The 11,897-nt window shown below is 38.9% G+C and overlaps 1 protein-coding gene across 1 annotated transcript; it reads right to left on the reverse strand.

The window, feature by feature from the left end:
- Window positions 1-5,743: 5,743 nt before the first annotated feature.
- LOC130071636 (uncharacterized) lies at window positions 5,744-9,928 on the reverse strand. The gene is made up of 7 exons (XM_056236499.1): window positions 9,859-9,928; window positions 7,668-8,039; window positions 7,298-7,549; window positions 7,061-7,148; window positions 6,622-6,670; window positions 6,154-6,269; window positions 5,744-5,804 (listed from the first exon to the last, which is right to left on the reverse strand). The coding sequence occupies exons 1-7, from the start codon at window positions 9,926-9,928 to the stop codon at window positions 5,744-5,746; spliced, it is 1,008 nt and encodes a 335-aa protein (XP_056092474.1).
- Window positions 9,929-11,897: the final 1,969 nt, after the last annotated feature.

Raw genomic sequence — 11,897 nt, forward strand, 5'->3', positions numbered from 1 at the left:
CAGGTTCTTGGCTTCCTCGACAGATGGGACGCTGACTAGCCCGTCATCAACATAAAAGTTTTTCTCCACAAATGTTGATGCTAGTGGATAGGTAGCTTTGTGTTGCCGTGCCAGATGTTTCAAGCCAAAATTGGCGCATCCTGGAGACGAGGCGGCTCCGAAGAGATGAACCGCCATCCTGTATTCCTGTGGTTCCTTTTCCAAATCTCCACCTTTCCACCAGAGGAATTTCAGATAATTGCGGGATTCAGGAGTGACGGAAAACTGATAAAACATTCTTTCGATATCACAGATGATCGCTACGGCCTCCTTCCTGAAGCGGCAAAGAACTCCTACCAAAGGATTGATAAGATCAGGCCCAGTTAGTAGAGTGTCGTTTAGAGAAACCCCATGGAATTTGGCTGAACAGTCGAATACGACTCTCAGCTTTTCTGGTTTTCTGGGGTGATAGATGCCGTGATGCGGAAGGTACCACTCAGTCTCTCCCGCAGATGTTGTAGGGGCAGGCTCTGCATCACCCTTGTTAATCGTTTCTTCCATGAATGTTTTGTATTGATCATAATATTGTTTATTGGTCTTTAATTTCTTCTTAAGGCACTGCAGGCGAACTGTGGCTAGCCTCTTGTTGTTTGATAGGTTGGGTGGACTATTGCCCTTGAAAGGGAGGGGCATCTCATAATGTCCGTCTTTCTTCTGCGTGATGTTGTCACTGAGGAACTGTATGAAATTAACATCGTTCTGGGACACATATTTATCTTCATAAGCTCTCTCTGTGAAGTCTGATTCTAGGGCTTTTAGAACATCTGTCGCTGCTGGAATTGGCAGTTCTTTTACTGTGAGCCGATGCACAAAGCTCTGATTTCCTTGTCTGTCTAGGTGAGGGTTTGCTGAGCCTATGATACTCCATCCTAGTTTTGATCTCTGTGCAAACGGTTGATTTTTGTCCCCAATGATAACCTCAAGAGGAGCTAGTGCAGATGGACAGTCATATCCAATCAGGAGCCCTACATCACAGTCTTGAAGGGGTGGTAGCTTATCTGCCAAATGTCTGAGATGAGGCCACAGTAATGCTGTTTCCTTCGTTGGGACGTAAGACTTGTCCACCGGGATAAAGTCACGGCTGTAGGCCTGCTGTACTTGGATGTAGTTCTTAGAGTGCAGTCCTCGAACTTGTAGACCATGGACGTTCTTGCTAGATATGATTGTGTCAATAGCCGTCATAGTACTCAATTTTAGTTTTACTGGTTGGGCATCAACATTCAGTTTGTCAAGTAGATCTTCTAAGACAAACGTTGAGTCACTCTGTGTGTCCAGTATTGCGTACGTAAGTACTTCTCTTTGTGGCTCTTGTATCGAAGACACAAGGACTGGGACGATACTTGAGGTAGCGGAAGCACGTTGTGTTGATGCATGGGATACGACTTTGTGCGTTTCCAAGCTTGCATGGTTTTCTGTGGAAGTGGAGCTATTCGTTGTTGCTTCCACAGGTCTTTGCTTCCTGTCTTCATGCAAGCAGGTTGGGTGACGACGGCTGCATATATTGCATGTGTGTCGCCTCTTACAATCTTTGGTCATGTGACCCTTCCTCAGGCACCCAAAGCAGAGCCGATTTTCACAGATGAATGCCTTTTTGTCTTCACCACTCTTCGCTGCGAAGGTGGGACACTTAGTGATGTTATGAGCTTCACTTTTACAGACGGAGCAAGGTGATTTTGGTTTACTGCCGTTTGTTTCTTGTTTCTCCTGAGCGAAACTTTTTGTTTGTGTATTTGTGTTGAAAGCTTTCGCTCTCTTTGGTGATCTTTCATCTGTGACCTTGAAATTCATCAACAATGGAGAAGCAATAGGGTTACAGGCTATCCGTGCCTCTTTGCTCAGGAACTTTGTGAAGCATGCAAGATCTGGATAGCTTCCGGATGTGTCAAGTTCCTCTACAACAATTCGACTCCACTTGCGCACGATCCATTCTGGTAGTTTTTTGAGCAACTTGTGATTTTCTTCACAATCGTTAAGGATAGCTAGTCCTTTGACATGTGGGATCGCCTCAGTGCAGCCTTGAAGGAAGTCAGCGAACTGTTGTAGTGCTAGTGGGTCGTTTGTGTTGATTTTTGGCCATCTCATAAGCTTATCTCGGAAAGCCCTTTGTATGATGAACGGGTTCCCATATCTGTCTTGTAAGACTTTCCATGCTCCATTGTATGCGCTCTCTGAATCTCGATAAAAGAAACCTTCTACAGCTTTGCGCGCCTCTCCAGCAAGATAATTTTTGAGATAAAACATCTTCTCACTTGGTGGGAGGGGTTTTCTGTCAATAAGAGCTATGAATGACATCTTCCAATCTGTAAACTGTAAAGGGTCACCACTGAAGGTGGTTGGTTCAGGGACCGGCAAGCGGTTCATGCTTAATGAGCTGGCGATTGCTTGGGCTAGACTGACAGACTCTTGGTTCATTGTCACTTCAGGAGCAGCTTGGTGAGGTTGGAATGATGCAGCATCAGGATTTAATCGAGGTCCAGTTTCCGTTCTGTAGCAAGAAGAGTTAGTTTCGTCATTAATCTCCTCATCATGGTTCTCAAAACCTTCAAAATCATCATATGCTCTCACACGAGCTGCTGCTATGGCAACGTCTTTTGCTGCTTGTAACTGCTGCAATTTGGCTCTCTCTTGTTCCAACTGTTGTTGCATTTCCACCTCTTTTTGTTTCATTTCTACTAACATTTTTGCCTCTTTAAGTTTCCATTCACTCTCTAACTTGTGAAGATGTGCTTGCTGTGTTTGGATTTCTTTCATGGCTTTTGATTGTTCCAGCTTAGCCGCAAGCTCTGCTTGTGCATCTACTCTACTGCTGTGGGTACTGGCTGAGCTGGAGTGGTTGCTCAATCTCTCCGGTGACTCCGCTGAGCTTACTGTTTCAGTTTTAGTGTGGCCAAAGACAGACCCATATTCATCTTTGTTTAATGTTTCTCTTACCCTTTCCTTCTCAAGTTGGTCATTATAATCTTGATTAATAGTCTCTAGACGGTTACTTATGAGTCCACAAATGTCTTTTGTTAGCGTAACGCAGGCATCCATTTTCTTTACGATCTCTGGTGTGGTGTTACTGTTACGTAGGATAGGTTCATACTGCTGACCTACGTCATCTTGCTTTGCTTGAATGTCTTGCTGTAATTCATTAAGGTCTTCTGATGAACAGAGGGTTTTTAATTTTTTCCTAGTCTCCCTTGCTACCAGCTTCCAAGAGTCATAGGTCTTGTTAAATGCTTTCTCACGTTTTCTGGTGTCTTGGTCATGCATCTCTTGGCCTTTCTCTGTTAGCTTTCTTTCACGTGAGCTGGATCTGCATGGTGTGTCTTTACGTGACATCTTGTTTGTTTGTGCTGCTGCTTTAAGTCGAGTGTAGCCTTTGATTGTCCTACGCCTGAATTTACACTTGTAAGCTGTAGTTAACTTTTACCACAGAGTAATGTTTATGCCAAGCATTAACAGATTATGGACATCAAAAGGATTTTTGCATAAAACAGTAACAACAAAAATTCACCATTTTTTAGAAGCGTTAGGAACGGAGAATTAGCTCGCAAGTTATTTTGACCTTATAATACCATGTTATTATTTAAGTCACTTCAGTTATGCTGTAAGCTTGCGTGTGTAGAAATGGTCTCTTTTCAACCTTTTGCTCCTTGGCATCCAGTGTCTCTTTTTACATCTCTAGTTGTACCTTAAACATGCTGTCCATTTTAAGTCTTGCCTGGGTGCAGGAGTTGGATGCAAGCGAAGTAAACTGGCTGGTATCAGGTTGGTAGTTGGACCTCGGATGTGATGGCGTCAGCTTCTCACCAGGGATGGCAGGGCTGGTGCAGCGGTGAGTTTTCACTGTAGCTGCCCCTTGGATTTATTGATCAAGACGCAGAGAGTTTCAAACGGGTGTAGATTTATTTCTTCCTCTCAACGTGCACCATGCACCATAAGCACAATGAACACCGTGAAAACTCATTCCGCTCTCCAAGGGTGCTAATCAAATAGTTTCGGCCATCAACTAGCATGCTCTCTAATTCGACACACCTTCACAGTTCGGAGCTCGTTCTTCCGACGACTCGTGAGCACCACATTGTGATGAGAGTAACAGGGAGTTTAGCGCGACAAAAAAAAACATCAGAAGAAGAAAAACGGCGCTTTTCAAAATAAAAGCAGAACAGACCAGGCGACACTGTAGAATTACAATGTCTTATTAACATATATATAACACTAGGAGAATATTAGTGCAATTTATCAGACATTTACACCCTGCTCACTCCAAAGGCCCACTTTAAGGGCTCTGCAATCTGCCCTTCGAAGGGAGTAGGGCACAGGGACGCTCACGAGCAGTAAGCACGTCCCAGCCGGGTCCGTCACTTATTTGGTTCCCCTGGAAACATTTCCGTTGTGGTCTGTGTTATTTGCAGTGCGTATTCTGTATTTGGTTGTGTTGTGAACTTTTGCAGCGCGTTTCTGTATTTGGAGCACACGTGTGTTGTAAAACTGATGAAGATGTTTTTTTTAATTTGCAGGTGTTTTTTTTCTATTTGCACGCGTTTTTTTTCTATTTGCATGTGTTTTTTTTTTCTGTTTGCACGCTTTTTTTTTCTATTTGCACGCGTTTTTTTCTATTTGCATGTGTTTTTTTCTATTTGCACGCATTTTTTTCTATTTGCATGTGTTTGCTTCAGTTGCAGCACGTTGAGCTGTCTCGGCCACCGTACGAATGCTATGTAAATAAATGTAAAAATATGTACAAAACAGGTTTATAAAAATGAAGTGTGGACCTGTTGGATGTTTCTTACTATCACTATTCATACCGTTCAAAAGTTTGGGGTCGGTACGATTTTAAATACTTTTAAAAGAATTCTCTTCTGCTAACCATGGCTGCGCTTATTTGATTAAAAATACAACAAAAATCAGTTATAGTATTAAATATTATTCCAGTGTAAATAAGCTGTTTTCTGTGTGAATATATAGTAAAGTGTAATTTATTCCTGTGATCAAAGCTGAATTTTCAGCATCACCAGTGTCAGTGTCTTCAGTGTCAAATGATCCTTCACAAATCAGTATAATATGAGGATTTGATGCTCAAGAAACATTTATTATTATTATCAATGTAAAAACAGTTGTTGGTCTGTCAGTTGTACAGTTTTTTTTTTTTGGATTCTTTGATGAATAGGAAGTTCAAAAGAACAGCATTTGTTTGAAATACAAGTTATTGATTTCTTTCCTCCAAAAAATAAAAATAAAATTCTCACTGACCCCAAACTTTTGAACGGTAGTGTATGTATTTACATTTTCCTTCAGAATGTTTCTTAATTTAATGGATCTATACATTTATTCAACGTTTTTTAAACCAGAAAAATGTTATTAAATTTAAACAAAAATTAAAACCTCCCTCGCTCACTCACTCACTCACTCATGTTTTATGGGGACTTTCCATTGGCATAATTAATTTTATACTGTATATTCGATCCCCTAATCCTAAACAGCCCTCACAGAAAACATTCTGCATTTTTTTACATTTTCAAAAACACCTTGTGGGGACATTTGGTCCTCACATTCACAACGTATGACAGGACCACACACACACACACATACATGCAGAGAGAGAGAGAGAGAGAGAGAGAGAGAGAGAGAGAGAGAGAGAGAGAGAGAGAGAGAGAGAGAGAGAGAGAGAGAGAGAGAGAGAGAGAGAGAGAGAGATCTGTATATTCATTATCTAAGGTTAACCATTCACTACGGTGCTGTAGATGGCTGAATCATTCTGCTGCCCTGTGTTGGCAGACCTAGAAATAAAAATAATTGTTTCAGTAAAATTGTCACAAACTCATATTCACTTATAGTTAATATTACTTCAAGAAAGACAGTCAAATATGATTAAACATTTCATTTCATTTTATTAGAGGATAACCCCTTGAGATGGAACATCTCATTTTCGAGGGGGTCCTCAAGATAACACCAAACACTTACACATTCGCACACACTAATGCTCTTCTTCACAACCAACCACCTCAACCTGTCCCACCTCTGTCATGTTGCATTATCTTCATGTTGCATTATCTTCATAACTAAGGGTCAGATTACAAAATGTAAGTATGAATAAATATTTTAGTGATGTGTCTCTTGAATGCTCACATTTGAAGGCGTTCTTTAGGTTGAATGTTGACAGATGCATATTGCACTTCATCTTCTTGCAGCACATCTTCTGCTTCCTCTAGGTTTGTGGAGACTGTGGGTGTTTCGGTTTTAGCCTTACAGAAGATGGCACAGAACATATCAACAACGGTCATCTTTTGTTAATGCCCTGCTGAAGAGACCAGCTCAGTTCAGCATAACCAGAATGTTTTTTATGATGAAACTGGTTGACCAAAGGCGGCTTGCTGATTAAGCAAACACAACATGTTGGCGTCATTTCAACAGGGCATACATCTTATGATTTACTGTATAATTTAACACAATCCTAAACATGATAACACTTGTTTTTGTTCTTCTTATGCATGGCATATTTACTCCCTATAGGAGATACATGTACACAATACATTATATTTGTTTAGGTTTTACAAATATCTTTACAGTTGTTTGGTGAGTGCTGTATTGAGAAACCTGGTTTTCTTCTCCTTCCTCCTTTGGTTTGCCACAAGTTTCTGCTTTCCTTTAAAAAAGTAAATGTAGCAGACATGCATTATAAATTGCATAATTTAGCTGATACAAGATCGTGGATGATTTCAGAAAAGGGTTTGATTCTGAGAAAATATTTTACAATAATTATTTATTTTAACAAATAAATAAACGAAATAAACAAACAAATAGGTGCGTGAACTGAATAGTAATCTTTTGGCTATATGCGCAGTCTTTGTGTCGCAAGCCTCACTCACTCGCCCTCGCCAACATAAAACTCTCGGGCAGAAACACATAATGCACTTTCAAAGTCATTTTTATTCTTATGTGTTTTCTGAATTGTGGAAGGTCAGTTAATGTTTCATTCAGACTGACTGAAAGAGTTATAATACATTGGTGTGTGCAAGAAAAAAAAAAGTCCTACCTTCTTATAAGCATCACAGCTGCAATAATGAAACCAAGTGAGATTAAAGACACTACAATAATCAGAACTGTTGGGGACACGGCAACATCTATTGAGGACAAAGGGATAGATATCATTTTCTTTAAAGTCAAAAAGATATAATTTACTTAAAAGTATACACAAATCAGTCATTTTTCAAATATGAATATGATCGTGTAGATATGAAAGTATGTGTAATATGTTTACAGTTCAACCAACCTTCAATGTAAATTCTAAATTCTTCAGATACAGTTGTTTTAAAGTTCCTCAACGAACAAGAGTAATTCCCAGAGTCTTTAGTAGTTACACTGCTGAAGGTGAGGATGGGGTCTGAATGTGTCATCGGTTCATCATTCTTAAACCACTGAACTTCATGTAAATTAGAGCAGTTGAGTGTGCATGTCAGACTCAAAGAGTCTCCTACTATTATGCTTCCATTGTCTCTCGATTTGGTCATTAACACCCTTAAATCTGTCAGAAAACAAGAGAAACAGCCCATAATGAAATTGAGGGATTCTTTTAGAAAACAAAACAGCAACAACAAAAGCATCAAGTATTTTTTTCCCCAGAATAAACCTTTTATATTTACCGTGTGCTGAAATTTCCACTCCAGGATCACCTGTCCAAATTCCGTCTGGCGAATTGGTTATAAATCTGAATTTATACTCTCCAGAATGTGTTTGAGTAATATTACTGATCAAAAGAGAACAATTTGAAGTTTTATCTCCAATGTATTGAAAGTTGCTTTGATTATTGTTGGCACCACTGTCATAAACATATGGCATATTTTCACAGACATCATGGTTTGAACTCATTGAACACCACAGCACTCGCTCTACTCCCACAGGTGGATATGTAAATGAACAGGCAATAGTGACATTGGATCCCCTCACAGCACAGATCGGAGGAGGATAAATCACTTTCCACTTATTATTACTGAGAACACCTGGAGCACAAAACACTTCATTTAATTAGAGAATTTGTTACAATGGATAGTTAAAATTGAGGCAATCTATTATAGATATTATCTATTGTGAAATTTGTAAGAAAATCATTTACATAATGAATCAATAATATGATATGGTAAGATTCAAAGGTCTGAGACCACATTGAAATTTTTTTTTTTTTTTTTTTTTCATTTAATCCTGGAAATAAACAAAGAAAAAAAAGTAAAATACAGAAAAGTTACAGCATAAATAAGTCATATTTAAGATTTTGAACTATTTGTGTCACTATAATAAAAACAAAACAATGTGATCTCCATTGTATGTATACAATAAATATTCAGTTTATGCAATCTAATATGATTTATATCAGATAATTAGAGTAGAAATGAACAAGAGACAACATTTACAAAAGACATAAGAAAATGTTTTCTTACCAGGCAAGAAAAGTAGACCTACAAAAATTTGTAGCATTTCAATTCACTGTTTCTGTTATTTGGCTTAAAGAAGATGTTTTCATATCACTGACAAAAGACTGAATGAAAGAAGAAGTTGCACAGACAAACACTGCATTTGCGTTTCCTTCTTAATGTCCTTAATACTGATGGCCCCACTTAACAAAACAAAAAACGAAAAAAAGGCAAGCGAGAAAACGATTCTCTGAAAGAGGAAAGGGAAAGCATTTTAAAACTTTTAAATTTAAACATATAAAACTTTCTTTCACTCAAGTATTGTATGCTTTGGTTTTATATTTTGTAGTGCACTGTAAACCCTAATAAGTTGATAACTTGATTGATAAGGCCAGCTGCATAAAATAAAATGTTCCAGTGTATATATTGTTGCATTTACTTATATTAAACAAGCAATAAAACATTAAAACAAGTTACTGCTTCACATCAACAGCTTTATTAAGATTTGATCTCTTACATTTAATAGCTGAACTTACATAAAATATAGTAATTTAACACCATAGATCAGTAATTTGATGCATTAAGATATCAAATTATGGAATGATGTAGGCTTAGATAAAATAATAATGCAAGACAAATCAAAATATGTATCATGCACATTGGTCTACAACAATGCAATTGCACATTCATTAAATTCCCTCCAATTAGTTTTTAAAGTATTAAAACCTGTAAAGCTTCACCAGAGCGCAGGCGCTCTGAAGCGTTTTTTTTTTTTATAGTTCAAAGTTACTATCATATTTAATGTTATTACCTTGACAAACTATAAAAAGATATCAAGTTTCTCAAGTACTCAAGTTTCTCAAGTTTCAGTATTTGACCACTATTGTATTCTGAGAAACTTATAGTGACAGTTATGTCTTAATTTGTGTCAGGAGTTATGAAATTAAAAAATGAGTCGTTACCTTTAATATGAATTATGAGCGTCAGGCGGTCTCATTCAGAAAAAAACTCCTGTGCGATCGTCATGACAGCGCTTGACAAAACAACGTCCCTCAGGCCTTTTAGCTCAAACATGTGCAGATTTGGAGAAATATTGATAGATTCTCATAGGTTTACATCAGATTTCTATAGACAGGAATAATATTTATTGAATTTATACCCAAATGCGTCGATGTAATCATTATGAGCGCTGTATACTCTGATGTACTGTGTTTTCAATTCATCCCAGTAGCCCGAGGGCGCTGTGTGCACATGTTAAGTCCATATATGGATCACATGAAGAAGAGCCATAATCATGTGACATTCCAGGAAGTCCTGACCATAGACATAAAAAATACATAGGCTGTGTCCGAAATCTCCACTCAAACCACTACTCCCTAACCCCTATGTAGGGGGTAGGGAGTAGAGGACTATATAGTGAGCTCACCAGCATAATAGAAACACCACTTTCGGACACTACTCGATCGTCTCTCGGCGCCGTTGATTAAACGCGCCATCATCTGTCAGCTGGTGCCGAGCCAGCTCTGGGCTAAATAGATTTTTTTTTTTTATAAATACATTACATTATATTGAGCTTATTTCTCCAAAATTGTAAAATTAAAAGTCATTTCTTGCCGTTTCTGTTATAATGCGTTACTCCACACATGATTATAACTTATAAACATAAATAAAATTAATACACATATTTCATATATTTTCATTTTCGCGCCACACCGTTTTCTCTTGCCTGTCGACATTAGAAGAAAAAAAACAGATCTACGTTATCAAATATCTTGCTCATAATACTCTTAATAAAACAGCTTTTACTCTGTGGAGATGCCACTCAATATTTATCTTTTTTGTTTGTTTGTTCTCGTGATTCAGAAGATTTTGCGGATTAGCAAAAGAAACAGGATTTCAAGACACAGAAAACGACGTGCTGTTCTTGCTACGCTAGCGAGACGTCGTCAAATTGTAAGTTAAAGATGAAGATGATGCTGATAGGTCTTTTCCATGGGCTGTGTCCGAAATCTCCCACTACTCACTATATAGTGGACTATATAGTGAGCTCACCATTTTGTAGAGCTGTCCGAATGTATAGTGATGATTATTATACCCTATATAGTCCACTCAATGTATCCCAGAATGCATTTTGAAAAGTAGTGTACAACCGATGGTCACTAACCCAAGCCCTACATACCATCATGCATTGCGCTGATCGTAAAAGACCTATCAGCATCATCTTCATCTTTAACTTACAATTTGACGACGTCTCGCAAGCGTAGCAAGAACAGCACGTCGTTTTCTGTGTCTAGAAATCCTGTTTCTTTTGCTAATCCGCAAAATCTTCTGAGTCACGAGAACAAACAAACAAAAAAGATAAATATTGAGTGGCATCTCCACAGAGTCTGAAAGCTGTTTTATTAAGAGTATTATGAGCAAGATATTTGATAACGTAGATCTGTTTTTTTCCCCTAATGTCGACAGGCAAGAGAAAACGGTGTGGCGTGAAAAAGAAAATATATGAAATATGTGTATTAATTTTATTTATGTTTATAACATAAATAAAACAGCACTACAAAATGGTCAGCAGCCATATCACCCTGTAGCCCAAGACTGGTTGCCCACTGAAGCTAAGCAGGGCTGAGCCTGGTTAGTACCTGGATGGGAGACCTTCTGAGAAAACCAGGTTGCTGCTGGAAGAGGTGTTAGTGAGGCCAGCAGGGGGTGCTCACCCTGTGGTCTGTGTGGGTCCTAATGCCCCAGTATAGTGATGGGGACACTATACTGTCAAAGAGCACCGTCCTTCGGATGAGACGTTAAACCGAGGTCCTGACTCTCTGTGGTCATTAAAAATCCCAGGATGTCTTTCGAAAGACTAGGGGTGTAACCCCGGCATCCTGGCCAAATTTGCCCAGTGGCCTCTGTCCATCATGGCCTCCTAATCATCCCCATATATATATATACACTGATTGGCTTCATCACTCTGTCTCCTCTCCACCAGTAAGCTGGTGTGTGGTGAGCGTTCTGGCGCAATATGGCTGCCGTCGCATCATCCAAGTGGATGCTGCACATTGGTGGTGGTTGAGGAGATTCCCCCTTCCATGTGAAGCGCTTTGAGTGCCTAGAAAAGCGCTATATAAATGTAATGAATTATTATTATTATAAGTTATAATCATGTGTGGAGTAATGCATTATAACAGAAACGGCCAGAAATGACTTTTAATTTTACAATTTTGGAGAAATAAGCTCAATATAATGTAATGTATTTATATAAAAAAACAACACAGTCTCACTCCCTACTCGTCAAATGTCTGACGCATGGTCAAGGACCCCTGGCGTCAAGTTTCAACGAAAAAAGTATACCCTTGACGTTGTTTTTCGACGCGGGGGTCCGTCATATAGACATTCATGTTATCCCTCATCGGCTGCGTTCCAGTCCAAAATTGTCATGCCCTTCACTCGCTAACTTCCCTCCGTCTCGTT

The sequence above is a fragment of the Rhinichthys klamathensis genome, unplaced genomic scaffold (assembly GCF_029890125.1).
Source record: "Rhinichthys klamathensis goyatoka isolate OS25496 unplaced genomic scaffold, OSU_Roscu_1.1 h1tg000449l_1, whole genome shotgun sequence".
Lineage (NCBI taxonomy): Eukaryota > Metazoa > Chordata > Actinopteri > Cypriniformes > Leuciscidae > Rhinichthys > Rhinichthys klamathensis.

Excerpts from the sequence above, each read along its gene's own strand:
- LOC130071636 (XM_056236499.1), bottom strand. The coding sequence starts at position 9,928 with ATGGCGCGTTTAATCAACGGCGCCGAGAGACGATCGAGTAGTGTCCGA. Across the intron at positions 8,040-9,858 it reads GTGGTGTTTCTATTATGCTG|TGTTTTGTGCTCCAGGTGTT; the intron begins GTGAGCTCACTA and ends AATTAAATGAAG. Across the intron at positions 5,805-6,153 it reads CCTAAAGAACGCCTTCAAAT|GTCTGCCAACACAGGGCAGC; the intron begins GTGAGCATTCAA and ends TTTTATTTCTAG.